The 15,891-nt window shown below is 61.3% G+C and overlaps 1 protein-coding gene across 1 annotated transcript; it reads right to left on the bottom strand.

The window, feature by feature from the left end:
* Nucleotides 1-2,226: 2,226 nt before the first annotated feature.
* ANO9 (anoctamin 9) lies at nucleotides 2,227-13,900 on the bottom strand. Its single transcript, XM_031653855.1, has 14 exons — nucleotides 13,779-13,900; nucleotides 7,220-7,294; nucleotides 7,020-7,133; nucleotides 6,667-6,812; nucleotides 5,355-5,404; nucleotides 5,203-5,261; nucleotides 5,050-5,123; nucleotides 4,464-4,598; nucleotides 4,263-4,374; nucleotides 3,768-3,851; nucleotides 3,224-3,328; nucleotides 2,977-3,141; nucleotides 2,860-2,896; nucleotides 2,227-2,702 (listed from the first exon to the last, which is right to left on the bottom strand). The coding sequence occupies exons 1-14, from the start codon at nucleotides 13,782-13,784 to the stop codon at nucleotides 2,587-2,589; spliced, it is 1,278 nt and encodes a 425-aa protein (XP_031509715.1). The 5' UTR covers nucleotides 13,785-13,900; the 3' UTR covers nucleotides 2,227-2,586.
* Nucleotides 13,901-15,891: the final 1,991 nt, after the last annotated feature.

Below are 15,891 nucleotides of genomic sequence, written 5' to 3'. Positions count from 1 at the left end.
GATGCTAAACCTCACCAATAGTTTTTTGGTTTTTTGGGTTTTTTTGAGACTGAGTCTCACATTGTCACCCAGGCTGGAGTGCAGTGGTGCGATCTCAGCTCGCTGCAAGCTCCGCCTCCCAGGTTCATGCCATTCTCCTGCCTCAGTCCCCCCAGTAGCTGGGACTACAGGCAGCCGCCACCACGCCCGGCTAATTTTTTGTATCCCTGGTAGAGACAGTGTTTCACCGTGTTAGCCAGGATGGTCTTGATCTCCTGACCTCGTGATCCGCCCACGTCGGCCTCCGACAATACTGGGATGACAGGCCTGAGCCACCATGCCCGGCCCCTCACCAATATTTTTTTAAAGGCACATTTAAAAAATGAAAAGACTTTGCCCGTTGGCTCAGGATGGAACGTTTCGCACACTGTGGGTGACTTTGTTGCTGACACGGCCTTTCTGGAGGTCTCTTTAGCAGGATCTATGTTAATGTAAACGCACACTCCCAAGTCACAATTAAACTGGCGACTGCAGGCACGGAGGCTCACACCTGTCATCTCAGCACGTGGGGAGGCCGAGGCAGGAGGATTGCTTGAACCCAGGAGTTCGAGACCAGCCTGGGCAACATGACAAAACCCCGTCTCTACAAAAAATATAAAAAATTAGCCAGGCATGGTGGCACATGCCTGTAGTCCCAGCTATTCAGGAGGCTGAGGCAGGGGGATTGCTTGAACCAGGAGTTTGAGGCTGTAGTGATTGTACCACTGTACTCCAGCCTGGGGCAATGGATCAAGATACTGTCTCGAAAAGTAAATAAATAAAATAAAATGACAGGCTGCTGACACCCACTATCAGGTATCACCTTACAGGTAGAAGGGAACTGGAGAGGCCTTCAGTCCACTCAAGACATCAGGCTTTCAGGGGAGACACTCAGGAAGCAATCCAGCCCTGCCGGGAGCCCCAGGAAGCCTCAGGACTTGGCTACCCTGGTGGCTTGGGGGCACTGAGTCGGAGAATGCAGCCACAGCTGGAAGGTCCCTGGGCCTCCTACCTGACCACAAAGCCCCCTCAGGAGGACTAGAAGCTCACTAGGGTTTTCAACAACCAAGGACTCAGCACACAGGGTTGGACCAATTGACACTGAGGCGCCACAGTGTCCTCCCCAACCCCAGCCCCAGCCCCAGCACATAGACAGCGTCCTCCTGCCTGCAGACAGGAGACCAGGGTTCACCCCCAGGAACTTCCAGAGTGAGAGGTCCACCAGGAGATACATGGCCCACAGCAAGCCATGGTGCATGCCTTTCCCAAGACGGATGGAGGTCAAGAACCAACATCTACAGGGCCAGGCGTGGTGGCTGACACCTGTCATCCCAGCACTTAGGGAGGCCAAGGCAGGTGGGTCACCTGAGGTCAGGAGCTCAAGACCAGCCTGGCCAACACGGTGAAACTCCATCTCTACAAAAAATACAAAAATTAGCCAGGCGTGGTGGTGGGCGTCTGTGGTCTCAGCTACTCGGGAGTCTGAGGCAGGAGAATTGCTTGAACCCAGGAAGCAGAGGTTGTGAAGTGAGCCGAGATTGCCCACTGCACTCCAGCCTGGTGACAGAGTGAGACTCCATCTCAAAAAAAAGTACAGCTGGTCAAGGCCGTGGCTCACGCTCTGTAATCCCAGCACTTTGGGAGGCCGAGGCGGGCGGATCATTGCTGTCAGGAGATCGAGACCACGGTGAAACCCCGCCTCTACTAAAAATACACAGAAAATTAGCCTCGGCTGCCAGGGCCTGTAGTCCTGCCCTCGGGAGGCTGAGAGGCAGGAGAACATGCGGAACCCGGGAGGCGGAGCTTGCAGTGAGCCAGATCAAAGGCCATTGCACTCCAGCCTGGCGACAGAGCCGACTCCGGCCTCAAAAAAAAAAAAAAAAAAAAGTACAGCTGCAGCCAGCATCCCTCTCACCTCACCTTCCTAATTAGTGAAATGAACCTTTCTGGCTCCGCAATCAATGTGCACCTTCTTTTGGCCAGGTGCAGTGGCTCACGCCTGAAATCCAATACCGAGACTGAGGCGGGACGATCGCTGAGCCCAGGAATTCCAGACCAGCCTGGGTAACAAGGTGAGACCCCATTTCCACAAAAATTACTAAAATTAGCTGGGTGTGGTGGTGGGCACCTGTAATCCCAGCTACTCATGAGACCCAGGAGGTCAAGACTACCATACAGTCAGCCAACATTGTGCCACTGGACACCAGCCTGGCGGCAGCGAGACCCTGTCTCTCTCATGTATATGAGGATGCGTGGACAGGCACCGAGTGCATTTCCAGCATAAAGAGCAGGTGCCGTTATTCCCAGGACAAGCCATTTCTGCCAGTGCTGTTACGTGCCTGCAAATGCATGAAGCAGCCTGGGAGGCCACCAGACTGTCTTGATGGACCTCAGGGCCTGGAATTTACAAGCTGGGCTCACTGCAGGCTTTGTTCACGTGTCTCTAGGTTGGATTTCCACTTGCTCTCAGCAGAAATTATTTTTAAAATTAAAAGAATGGATATTGCCACTTTAAAGGCGGTGGAACAAGCCCTCGTGAGTTGGGTTGGAGGCAGCCTGGCGCCGGCCCTACCTGCCCAGGATGAAGGCGATATAGATGAGAGACGAGAAATGGGTGAAGAACTGCAACGTGAAGAAGCGGATGGTGAACCTGCTCTCTCGCTCCGAGTGGGTCCTGGGCATCTCTGGAACGGAATGGGCCCTTACCTCTCTCCCTGCTCATGGGAGAGGCCCTGGGGCAGCAGGAAGGGCCCCCTCCCTTGCTGTCTGACCACAGCTCCAAGGCCCAGCCCTGAGTCCTCCCGCCGGGTCCCCCAAGAGGGCCTGGGGTTGTCCTCTCACCGAAATCACAAAGCTTCAGGGCCACGTACTTGTTGATCTGCGGAGGAGGGCACCGAATGGGCTCACTGGGGCCACGGCAGACCCCCCAGCTCGCGCCTGCCCCACTCCCGGCCCCACCTTGGTCATGATGCTGATGGTCACATAGTGCACCAGGGCTCCGGTCACCACCACTGCCGTGGTCACCTGATCCTCCAGGAAGGGCAGGGCCGAGCTGCTGAAGAGTGCAGAGGCCAGGACGCGGTAGACCACCAGGATGTGGGCCATGCCGATCATGAGGCAGATCTGCGGGACGGCTGTGGTGGGTGGGGGCCAGGGCAGGTGCGCAGCCCAAGTCTCCAGCCCCACCACGGTGTCCCCCGAATACCATGATCAGGGACAGGATGAGGATGACGGTGCTGCGCAGGTAGGAGTGCTGGTGTGGCCGGAGCTTGTAGTCAGGGCAGTTAATGAGCTGAAGTGCCATTTCCTCCTGGGGAGAGCACCAGACAAGCCTCAGACATGGGACACGCCTCACAGGTGGACAGACGGGACACACGTCCCACACGTGGGGACATGGACACAATGACACGCCTCACAGGTGGATAGACGGGACACACGCCCCACACGTGGGGACACGGGCACAGGGACACGCCTCACAGGTGGACAGACGGGACACACGCCCCACACGTGGGGACACAGACACAGGGACACGCCTCACGGGACAGACGGGACACACGTCCCACACGTGGGGAGATGGACACGGGGACACGCCTCACAGGTGAACAGACAGGACACACGCCCCACACGTGGAGAGACAGACACGGGACACACGCCTCAAACACGACAGGCATATGTAGGCCGTGCAGGGCACCAGGCGGCCATAGCCTGTGCCCAGGTCCGCCTCAGCTGTGCTGCCAGCTCCACCTCACCTGGTCTTCGTCCCACGTGTACAGGTCCCAGTGCAGGACCACGCGGGCACGCTGCCGCTTCCAGATCTCCAGGAACACCGTGGGCTGTATGGGGCAAGGGAGGGGCATCACCACACGTGGACCTTGGAGCCCAGGTTGGAGACCGCCCCGAGAGGTGGCCAAGAGCAACTGACCCAGAGACATGAAGATGCATGAACACCAATAAAGAGGAGTGGATGGGGGTGGATGGTGGAATGGAGGGGTGGTGGAGCCGTGGAATGGAGGGGGGTGGAATGGAGGGGGTGGGGGTGGAGCCGGGGGTCGTGGAAGGGATAGGAGGTGAGCCGGTGGGGGGAGGTGGGCCGGTGGGGGTGAGCCGGCGGGGGGGTGGGCTGGGGCTGGGCCTCCCCCTCAGCCCTGTGGGGAAACTGAGCAGCTCTGCAGGGCTCCAGGCCTTGGCCTCCCCACCTCCGGGTGGGTGCACTGTGCCCATCTTCCGCAGGCCCTGGGGTGGACCCAGAGGTGACAAACCTTGGCGAAAGTGCAGGTTTCCGAGAGCCGCTGGTACCTGCGGCTGTAGTCGCCGAGGGGACACATGAGGATGTCGTGGGCCTCACAGATCTCCTTGCTGAAGGGGCAGGGATGAGGCTGGGGCCAGCTCCTCCTGGCAGCAGGGCTCAGCCCGGACCCCCACGCCCGGCCCCTGCTGCAGCCCACCTGATCTGGCTGGCATCAAACAGCGAGAATCCGCTCAGAAAGACCAAGAGGCCTGTCAGGGCGGCCGGCACCAGCATGTAGTTGTACCAGCCCAGCCAGGCGAAGTACAGGGCCACCTTTTCCCCAAAGTAGTTCCTGCAGGCAGCAGCAGTTAAGGCCCGCTCCGCTGGGCACGTGGCTGTCAGGGGGCGGTGGGGGAGGGACGGGGGTGGGAGGGGGCGTAGAGGTGGGACGAGGGTGGGGGGAGGCAGTGGGGGGGGGAGGGACGGGGTGGGGGGAGGCGGCGGTTGGGGAGGGACAGGGGTGGGGGAGGCGGGTCTCTCCTTTGGTGGCATCAGTGAGTCTGAATGGGGAGCACGTCTGTGGGCATGGGGGCATCTGTGGGGGTGTGGGCAGTGTGGGGGCATCTTCTGGGTGGTGTGTGGGGGCGTCTACAGGGGTGAGGGCAGCCGTGGTGGTGTGGAGGCATCCACGGGGGTGGCAACTTCCGGGTGGTGTGTGTGGGTTAGCCTGCGGGGCTGTGGGGGCTCCCGTGGGTATCTGGGGGCATCCGTGGGGTTCCTGTGATCTCTTTGGCCAGCGTTACCTGATCTCGTCAACTGGCTGCTCGCGGAACATGTGTCTCCAGCCTGCCCACGTCTTCTTCAGGTGTCCCTCCCCCTGGCTCGGGTGACAGGAAATGAGAGCCCCCATCCCAGGGTCCCACCCCAAGGCCCTCTCCCGGCTGCCCACTCCTCACCTTGTGCAGGGGGAACTTGGCCTCGAAGACCCCGTCCTTTTCCAGATCCTCGAAGGTCTCTGTGGGTCACAGGGGCTCACGAGTCAGGGGGAGTGAGGTGCTGGGAGGAGGCTGCCCACGGCACCCCGTCGGTGCCCCAGCCCTGCCCTCACCACCAGCCGAGGTCTTGGTCTTCATGACAACGAAGTTCACAATTCGGATTCTGAGATTCAAGAGCCAGAGCAGGGTGGGCCCGTGTGACCACAGTGGACCCTGCCTCCAGGTCTCGACCTGCCCTCTGGTCTGGCCAGGCCCAGGCCCCTCCCTGTCCTGGCGGAGCCCCCAGCCTGCCAGCCCTGACCGGAACTCAGAATCCACAGCCCATCCGGGAGCTCCCCCTGCACCCTCCTTAAAGTGCTCCCAGGGCCTGACCTGCCCCACGGCATCCAGGATGAGGCTGGGCTGGGGGCTTCCTCTCCTCCCAGCCCGTCCCTCCCAGAATCCCAGACCACAGCCCCCACCTCCAACCACACCTCCCACCTGCGGGCCCCTTGTGTCCAGAGCACACCCCGGCCTTTATCTGCACACACCCTCCTTATACCCTGGGAGCTGTTCTGTTCTGCCTGTGCAGAGACTGGGGCTCAGGAAAGGGAATGTCCCGAGGCCACACAGCCACGAAGCAGCACAACCAGGTGTCCGACGGCACAGCCGGGCTCCGAGCCTCCCCCTGTGCCTAGAGACATGGCTCCTGGACACCCCAGGGCACGTCGCAGGCACGCGCCCCCTCAAGCCACCTCCCCTCCTTTGATGCCCCCTCGCGACCCCCGAAGACCCACAGCTCTCTGTTCACAGATGTTCACAGATGCCCTCCACTGCCCCCTCCACTGCCTCGTGACCAATGCCAGGAGTGTCCTTGGCTGGTCCACAAAGCAGGCTCTGGCTGAGCCCTGCAGGGCCTGGATGGGGCTGGGCAGGTCATGGGGGCATGGAGGGCCAGGCTTGGAGGCTCCCTCCTGGGCTGGAGGACTGGGGAGAAGCAGGGCCTGAGGGAGTGAGGAGGCTGTCCCTGCCAGGCCTCTGGGTCTGTGCCTGGGAGGCCAGGGACAGTGTCCAGGAAGGGGCATCAGACCTGGAGAGGAGGGGTCTTCAAGAGACACTGGCCTTGGTCCAGGAGGGGCCACTGGGCCTCTGCAAACCCCGCCCACCCCCTAAGGCTGGCTCTGACTCTGTCCCCAGGAACGCAGGCAGCCACACGGGGCCCTCAGAACGCTCTGAGAGGTGAGAACCTCCATGATCCTTTATTGGGATGGGAAGCTGAGGCTCACACGGCCAGTGGGTCTCACACCTGTGGCCCCTGCCCTGAGACCACATGGCTGTCCTGCCTTGGCGATGCCCGGAGCCTGGCACTGTCTCCTGCCCGGTCTGGACCAAGCACACGGGTGGCAAGGGATCCTCCTGGCCGCAGCTCTGGGTGCAGCCTCTCACCTCGTGGTGACCGGGATGGGGGTCGGAGCGGCCAGCTCGGCGTGGGGGGCAGGCCCCTCGGGCTCCAGGAGGAGGGTGCGGTACAGGTCGAAGATGCTGTTGTCAGCACGGATCCCAAAAAAGACCCGTTTCTGGTCCTGTATCCTCTGAGGGTGGGGAGCACACGGGACCCTCTATTCCACCTCCGAACCTTCCCTACCTCTGCAGCCCTGGCCCAGACCACGGAGCCTCCTCGCTTCTCACGCCCCTGCTTCTCCCCAGTCCTCCAGCCCAGGAGACAGCCTCCAAGCCTGACCCTCCGTGCTCCCGTGACCAGCCCCACGCCCCCTGCCCCTCACTGGGCACCAGCCCACCTTGGTGCGGAAGCCCTTTCTCCTGAGCTCCTCCAGGAACTGCTCTTGCCGGGGGTCTCCCTGGGTGCGATGATGGGCCACGAGGACATATTCCCACTGCTCAGAGGCCTCGGCCTGCAGGGAGGAGGCACCGGGCCAGGTGCAGGTGAAGGGGCAGGACAGGGCCAGGGGGGGCCTGGGAGGGGCCCACGGACACCCACCTCACAGGTGCCGATCTCCATCAGCGGGAAGCTGTCCCCTTCGGGCTCCACCAGGATCCGGAGGCTGTCTTTGCCCTGGGGGTTTGGGGGCAGAGAAAGGGATAGGAGGATGTGATTGGGGGCAAGAGGCCCCTCACTGGCGGGTCCCTGCGTCAGACCACATAGTCACACACCGTCCTTCCCCACAGCGAGAACAGCAGAGTCCCAAGGAGTTGGCTGTAGGCGGGTGACAGGCCAGAGGGCCAGGACCTCCTGCAAACAACCGACAAGACTGTGGAGACGGAAGCACGTGAGGGTTCCTGCAAATGCAAAAGGGAAGATGCAGCCCACAGAGGCCAGCGGGATTGTACGGAAGAGGAGCATGGTGAGCAGCCGACAGGGGAGGCGACGGGAACGCCAGAACAGCCAGGGAAACGCAGGTCAGAGGACCAGGAGACGCCGATGTGCGGGAGAAGCCACAGGCACCCCTGCACACTCCCGGTGCTGTGCATATCAGAGCACGGGTTTGGAAACCTGTTGGACTGTGTTTAAAATCGAACGCTCCCAGCTCCTGGCCCAGCCCGTCCACCCCTGGAGGTGCAGACAAGGGCACTCACAGCGGCCCCGTTTCACGTGAGGTCCTGGGGGCTGGGCAGACGGATGGACACCATGCCATCCTCACACAGGGAGGGTCCTGCAGCAGGCGAGGTGAGTGCCTGCAGGGCACAGTGCACGGGGCTCCCGCGGGGTGACTGCCACAGGCACATCCCAGCAGACACAGGGACATGAGAGTCTGGGGCCAGAACCTTCCGGAGGAGGGGAATTTGCAGGACCTCAGAGCGTCCGCCTGATATTTGTTAATTACTGAGGCAGTCCCCATGCCGTCTCTGGCTGCATCACACCCGGTCCCTGCACCTTAGTCCCTCCCGTCTCCCTGCTGCATCCTCGCCAAGCTCAAGACCTGCCTCCTCCGGAAAGTCTCACTTGACTGCTTGAGCCTGTTGGCCCTTGAGGGCTGCCGGGTAAAACAGAGGCCACCCAGTCACACTTCATTTCCAGATAAACAACAGAAGGATGTAGTATAGAGATAGGGTAGGGTAGGGTAGGGTAGGATAGGATAGATGCCCCAGTGATTGCATGGGACACGCCTACACTAAAAATGTTGTTTATCTGACATTCAGCTTGACTGGGTGTCTGTGTCTTTTTTTTTTCTTCTTTTCCTTTTTTTTTTTGAGACCGAGTTTTCCTCTTGTTGCCCAGGCTGGAGTGCAGCGGTATGATCTCGGCTCACCGCAACCTCCGCCTCCCGGGTTCAAGCGATTCTCCTGCTTCAACCTCCCGAGTAGCTGGGATGACAGGCACCCACCACTGCACCCGGCTAATTTTGTATTTTTCGTAGAGACAGGGTTTCTCCATGTTGGCCAGGCTGGTCTCGAACTTCCGACCTCAGGTGATCCGCCCACCTTGGCCTCCCAATGTGCTGGGATTACAGGCGTGAGCCACCGCGCCTGGCCCTGTCTCTTATTTTGTTTCGCTAAGTCTGTAACCCTAGTCAAGGTCTGCCCTCCAGCCCCCACCCCCCACACACACACCAGGAGCTACTGGTTCCGGGACAGGTCTCCCCATTCTCTCTAGTGTCTCAACCACAGAAGCCAGGAAATGCATCCAACCAACCCCAGAATGGGAGGCTCTCAGGCAGGGGATTGGTCCACAGCTAGTATCAGTCCTCGGCCAGTCAGGAACCGAGGAGAGCAGGAGGTGAGCAGGGGGTGAGCAGGGGGTGAGCAGGGGTGAGTAGGGGGGTGAGCAGGAGGTGAGAGGGGGGTTAGCAGTGAATGAGCAGGGGTGAGCAGGGGGTGAGCGTTCCCGTTCCTGCCTGGGCTGCGCCTCCCGTCAGATCACCGGCAGCATCAGACTCTCGCAGGAGCGAGAGCCCTGCTGGGAGCTGCACATGCAGGGATCTCAGCTGCTCCTTATGAGAATCCAGTGCCTGATGATCTGAGGTGAGACAGTTTCATCCCAAAACCATCCCACCACACCCACAGCTGTGGAAAAACTGTCTTCTGTGAAACCGGTCCCTGGTGCCGAAAAGTTTGGGGAGCGCTGCTCTGAGGCCTCCGACGCCCCGGTCACGGGGAGATGGGCTGCGCAGACACCATCTCAGCGCCCAGTGCCATACTGCAGCCTCCCTGGATGGGGAGGTTCTTGCCCTAGTTGGCCCACGGGGCTCACCTGGCTCTTCTGCCCCGTCCTAGACCAGCAGTTCTTCCTGCCTCAATCAGCCCTTCCTCTGACTCCCTGCCTGGCCTTCCCAACAGCCCACGGACAGATACCTGCGCTCAGGTGTGGCATGCCACACTGAAACTTCTCCCCCGTCCTGGGTCAGAGGAGAAACCTCCATCCTCGGACAGATATGCAGGGAAGGGCGTGCCACCTGCCCAGGCGGGAGAGGCACCTCTGTCTCAGTGCAGAGGGCAGCCTCGCCCGAGGGGACTGGTGGCCCTGGGGGACGTGGGCGTCACAGCTCTGGCTCTGTGGCTTGCCTCCGTAGGAGCCCGGGAAGTGTGTCAGTGGGGTTTGTGGGGGAATGGCCCCTCACATGCCTGGCTTCAGACCCAGAATGAGGGTCCCTCCTCTGCCCAGAACCCCAGCTCCTCTGGCAGACGCTGAAATTAGAGACCCCCTCCCATCAGCCTGGGCCCAAAGCTGAAAGCAGGCAGGATGAGCCCAGACCCCTGAGAAGGAAGGGACGAGGCAGGGACCCCAGGCTAGGCAGGACTTTCAGAGAAGCCTGGGAGAAGGGACTGTCCTTGGGGATCACTCTCAAAGGTCGAGGTCGGAAGTCATCCTTCACCCCAGAAATGAGGCACAGAAACCTCTTCCCCACCAAAGACATCATGCAGCCCTGGGGTGATGACCCCACGCCTCTGGAAACAGCCGAATCAGCCTACCCCGGGGAGTGGGGTGTGGAGCCCTCATCACTGACGTGGGCTGACAGGCAGCTCTCCACCCGGGGCAGAGCTACACGCATACCTGGTGCGTGCCAGCCCCTGGCTGCCCTTAGCTGCTCCCTTAGACCAGGCAGAAGCACTAGGGCTGCCAGGTGGAGCCCCCCCAACAGCCAGACAGGTGGAGCCCCCCAGCACACACAGCCAGACAGGTGGGGCCCCCCCAGCACACACAGCCAGACAGGTGGGGCCCCCCCAGCACACACAGCCAGACAGGCCTCAGGCTCTGAGACTCTGCTGCGGAACTCTGGGCCCACCGGCCTCCAGGATCTGCCGTCCATCTGTCCATCCATCTCCAGGGCCAGTGTTTACGGAACCACACTCACCGGCCCATCCCCGGGGCCGCAGCCACCAGCCTCCAGGACTGGGCCGTCCATCTGTCCTTCCATCTCCAGGGCCTGTGTTTATGGAGCCACGGGAGCCTGGCTTCTCCACACTGCCCTCGGGGTCTTCACAGGTGGGGGCTGGACCACCTGAAGTCACCTCTACTTCCACCCAAGCAGACTGTTTGAGAGGTTTATCCACAGTGAGAGGTCTGGGACCCCCATGTCCCCAGTCCATGGGCTGCACCTCCAGGAAGCTGTGTGTGGGCCCACAGGCTCCCAGCTCCCAAGGCAGGGACCGGGGCTGGCCCTACACACTCAGTCTTGGGACCTCTGAAGCTTCAGCCAGCCTTGCTGTCTGCAAACCCAGAGAGGGAGGCCAGCTCTGGGTGGACAGCCGGCCAGGCCGTGGCTCTGACACCACCGAGACGCCCCAGGCCTCAGTTTCCTCATCTGTACAACAGGGTGCCCTCACCCCAGCCCCCAGAGTCACCTGAGCGGTTTGCAGACACAGGAAGAAGGTGGACAGAGCCACACACTGTCCTCCCCGTCCTTCCTGCCCCACAGCCCTCGCAGGCGACACACCCAGTAACCCAGGGCCCCAAGGAGTTGGTGGGGGGCCCCTGGCACCCTCATTGTGGGCATAGGCCAGCATCCAGTGGGCAAGCCCCCGGCTCCCAATGAGGAAGCTTCTAGAGACACTGTAGCCCGCAGGAGACCCTCCCTTCCAAGGGCTGGAGTGTGAGGACGGAGCTGGGGGTCCTGACCATCCTTCCTCTTCCCAGTCCAGCCTCCAGGTTGGGGGCAGGCAGAGGAGATGGCTGTGTAGATATGACCCCACCCCGCTCTTGAGAGGCCTGGCCAGGGGTCCCGTGACGCACGTCCCCCCAGGTGTGCATGGGAAGGTGTTTGGGCCTCATCTCCTCCTGAGGTCACGTCAGGCCTCTTGGCCAGCGCCCTGAGCCCTCTGAGAATCTGGCCCTTGAGAACTTTAGTTTCGTCATCCACGGAGGGTCCCCTCCTGCGCCCACTGCAGTCCCAAGCACACAGAGGCCCACCTTGTGAGCCACATTGCCCAGCCTCTGCCCAGCCTACGCATCCTCTGAGCAAACCTTCCCTTGGAGGCCCTGAAGCCAGTCGTCCGTCCACCCAGCTGCCCAGTCTGTCATCTGTCAGTTCACCCATCCATGTGCCCGTCCATCCCCAGACACTGACGGAGTGACCTGCATGCAGCCCTCCCAGGCAGTGCATGGCGTTCGTGGACGCAGGGGCAGGGGCCTACTTGGCAGGTGAGGAGGCATGGAGCTTGGCATTGTAGGGTAAGAGGTTGGCAGAAGGTGAGAAAATGGGAGCAGAATTCCTGGGAGAAAGAACATGTGTGGGCAGGCCCTGAGAATCAGGGTGCAGTTGGTATCTGGGACTCAGCAGTCAGCACCTCCCAGGGACTCAGCACTCAGCACCTCCAAGGAGGACTTGGTAGCTACTACTCCTGGTGACTCAGCACTCAGCACCTATGGAAACTGAGTCCAGGGACTCAGTCCTTGGCACTTCAGCTTTGCAGAAGCATAAAGGACAAGAAGGGAGCTGCCAGAGGGGAGGCTGGAGGTTGGCAGAAGCCAATCAGGGAGGGCTGCTTGGCCAACTGGAGAGCTTGGACTTCAGCAGGGGACAGTGGGGAGCCATGGAAGGGGTTAGAGCAGAGGAAAGGCACGCTCAGATCCAGCCTGGAGCTGGGACTACCAAGTCCTCCCCGTGTCTGCAACTGTCCTTTTTGATCACCACGGGAGTTTGGACCTGCTCCGTTTCCGACCCGGACCGGTTCACCCCTCCTTAGGCAACTGGGTGGTCCCCTGCTCCTGGGAGGTCACCATATTGATGCTGAACTCAGTGCAGACACCCAAACAGCCTAACACACTACAGCCCAGAACTCCCAGGCTCGAGCAGTCCTCCTGCCTCAGCTTCCCCAGTGGGACTGCAGGCACACGCCACCACGCCCGGGTTTGAGCAGTCCTCCTGCCTCAGCCTCCAGAGTAGCTGGGACTGCAGGCATGTGCCACCAGGCCCGGGTTCGAGCAGTCCTCCTGCCCCAGCTTCCCAAGTGGGACTGCAGGCACACGCCACCACGCCCGGGTTTGAGCAGTCCTCCTGCCTCAGCCTCCAGAGTAGCTGGGACTGCAGGCATGTGCCACCAGGCCCGGGTTCAGGCAGTCCTCCTGCCTCAGCCTCCAGAGTAGCTGGGACTGCAGGCACACGCCACCAGGCCCGGCTATAACTGTCCTTTTTGAAGGACTGATGCTCTCACTTCTGGCAAACCAGGTGCTGCCTCTCCCAACCCAATCCCTGGCCAGCCCCAAGTCTCTCCTCCACCCCCAGCATGGGAGGAAGGGGCTGGCAGTGGGGACCCTGAGCTCAGGCCAAGGGGCATCAGGTGCTGGGCTGAGCAGCCAGGGTGTCGGAGCTGGATGTGGAGGGCGGAGGAGAGCCCTGGGCAGAGGTGAAGCAAGAGGCCGCCTGTGCAGCCCACGGGTGGAGGCCCTGGCAGGCCGAGAGAGAGTCTGGTTTCACTCTGCACCTCACCACTGCCTCCTCCCTGGGCCGACCAGGTGCTGACCCGCCCAGGTGTTGGCCCCTGGCCCCGGGTGACCTCTTCACTGGCAGAGGGGAGAAAGGATGTCTTCCTGTGTGTTCTCCTGCACCGCGCCCCCTTCTGCTCTGGACCCCCACCCCCAGAATCGGAATCCAGCTGCAGCAATCGGCCCCACCTGTGCCTGGGGAGGGCTCCTTGGGGAGCAGAGAGCCCACAGCCCGCCGGCCAGTCTGCAGCTCCCAACTCTGGGGCAGCCCGCCTGGAGCCCACGGCCCCTCCCCCTTAGGGACCAGCTGCAACGTCTGGGGTCCTCACCAGCAGCCCCAGCCCCGGTGGACTTGCCCGCTCCATCTCATATTGAGGACTCTGGTAAAGGTTCCCGGTCCCACACACTTGCTAAGAGCCCGGCCCTGGTGTCCTCAGAATCCCGAGCTGGAGGGAGGAGCACTGCCCTCCTCCAGCACTTCCAACCCCCAGCGTGCCCCAGGGGTCCAGCAGGCAGCTTAGCTGAGCCGGGCTCTCACCCTCACCATACCTGGCAGCCTGCAGGGACACAGGCGCCTTCCTGGTGGGGCTGGTGGCGGGTGGCTGGGGCCGGGTGGCCCAGGTGTGGGTGTGGCTGGGGGCACGCAGGTGTGGACCCTTTTGAGCGCAGAACTCACCTGCATGCTGGCTGCGGCTGCAGTTCCGGCCGGGGTTTGGCAGCCAGGAGAGCAGCTGCCAGTGGCGGGCGCTCCTACCTGACTTCCGCGTGGGGTTCGCCCCTCCCTCCTCCTCCTCTGGCGTCCCGCAGCCTCTGCGCCTGGGTGTAGTCGGGGAGGAGCTGGCGTCCGGGCCAGGAGAGTCCCCCAGCCCCTGGGGCCTGCGACACCTTCCTGGAGCCCAGATGGCAGGTCAGGGGCCGGAGGGGCAGGTGGGGGACTCCTAGGCTAGGGTTCCCGAGAAGGGGGTTTCCACTGTGAGATGGAGCTCATGACACCTGGTCCTAGGGGGAAGCAGGATGGCACAGAGCCCCTGACAGAGCTGGCACCAACACCCCCACTTGCCTTGCCTCTCTCACCCCTGCTCACACATCCCCATGTTCCCTCCAAAAGCATCCCACCCCAGGCCACCGCCTCCCCACCCCACAGGTCCAGTGTTGATTCCCTTAGAGGAGAAATGGGGGCAAGGAGGACTAAGGACGAGACAGACTCCCAAAGAAACTGTCTTCTCCCACCGAGTCCCTGCTTTCTGGGCCCCAGCTGGGGAGTCCTTGGAGTCTTGGGGACACGAGGCTGGCCCCAGGCTGTGTAGACAACGGAGGAGGAGTCCCCCACCCCACATCCCCAGGCCCTGAGCACGTTCTGTGCAGCCTGGGCTGAGGGCGGCAGCTGGGCAGACTCTGGGTGTCCTGAGAGTGACCGTCCAGTGGAGTGCCCCAAGGATGGAGGGGATGCAGGGAGTGGGGGCCCAGGCTGTGGGCTGGCAGGCATTGTCTGCAGTGTGTGTGGCGAGGAGTCCGCTTCTGAAAGCTGCTGGGAAGCTGGGGAAGCAGGGACAGGGCTCTGCAGGCAGACGCTGTCACACCGAACAGCACCAGGCCCGCTGGGGCCAGAGCACCCCCCGGCAAGCCCAGCAGCCCTCTACTGTGGTTCAGGCCCAGGGCTGACAGTTGGCTCCGGTTTCCCCAAGGGTTAACATGGCCCCACCCATATTTATCCTTGGGGGTCCTCCTGACAGGCTGGGACAGCAGCAGAGACCACAGCTTTACCACTTTGGCAAAGACAAGGGAGTGAAGTGGTGGCCGAGGACCTGTGAACTCAGATGGAGCAAATCCAAATGGAACACATTAAGATTTGTGTGCAGAATGGTGGTGGCTTCGACAAGCTGTGTATTTCTCCTGTAAGTGAAATCTGGAGTTGGCCAGGCGCGGTGGCTCACACCTGTAATCCCAGCACTTCGGGAGGCCAAGGCGGGTGGATCAACTGAGGTCAGGAGTTCGAGGCCAGCCTGGCCAACATGGTGAGACCCCGTCTCTACTAAAAATACAAAAATTAGCCAGGTATGGTAGTGTACGCCTGTAATCCCAGCTACTCGGGAGGCTGAGGCAGGAGAATCGCTTGAACCTGGGAGGCAGAGGTTGTGGTGAGCCGAGATCACACCATTGCACTCTAGCCTGGGTGACAGAGTAAGACTGTCTTTTTTTTTTTTTTTTTGAGACTGAGTCTGGCTCTGTCGCCCAGGCTGGAGTGCGGTGGCCGGATCTCAGCTCACTGCAAGCTCCGCCTCCCGGGTTCACGCCATTCTCCTGCCTCAGCCTCCCGAGTAACTGGGACCACAGGCGCCCGCCACTTCGCCCGGCTAGTTTTTTGTATTTTTTAGTAGAGACGGGGTTTCACCGTGTTAGCCAGGATGGTCTCGATCTCCTGACCTCGTGATCCGCCCGTCTCGGCCTCCCAAAGTGCTGGGATTACAGGCTTGAGCCACCGCGCCCGGCCAAGACTGTCTTTAAAACAAAACAAAAGTCTGGAGTTGGCTAGTCCTGGACTAGCATGGCCGCACTACAGTCATCAGAGACCCAGAATGCCTTTAGTTTGTTGCTGTGCCGCCTTAAACATACGGTCCCATCACCTGGTCCAAAACAGCTGCTCAAGCTCCGGTCACCTCATCCACATTCCAGCCAGTGGGAAGAGGAAAGGGTGAAGGAGGCACCCTTCGTCACATGACCACACTCTATGGCGAGGAAGCCTGGGGCATGTGAGCTCTTTTCCCACGGAAGAAAGCAGGGTAAGCGGG

The sequence above is a fragment of the Papio anubis genome, chromosome 12 (genome assembly GCF_008728515.1).
Source record: "Papio anubis isolate 15944 chromosome 12, Panubis1.0, whole genome shotgun sequence".
Taxonomy (NCBI): Eukaryota; Metazoa; Chordata; class Mammalia; order Primates; family Cercopithecidae; genus Papio; species Papio anubis.
The sequence above is the reverse complement of the archived record's forward strand: the minus strand, read 5'-3'. Positions and strand labels throughout refer to the sequence as shown.

Excerpts from the sequence above, each read along its gene's own strand:
- ANO9 (XM_031653855.1), bottom strand. Across the intron at positions 4,599-5,049 it reads CAGCCAGTTGACGAGATCAG|GAACTACTTTGGGGAAAAGG; the intron begins GTAACGCTGGCC and ends TGCTGCCTGCAG. Across the intron at positions 3,852-4,262 it reads CCAAGGTTTGTCACCTCTGG|CCCACGGTGTTCCTGGAGAT; the intron begins GTCCACCCCAGG and ends TGCCCCATACAG.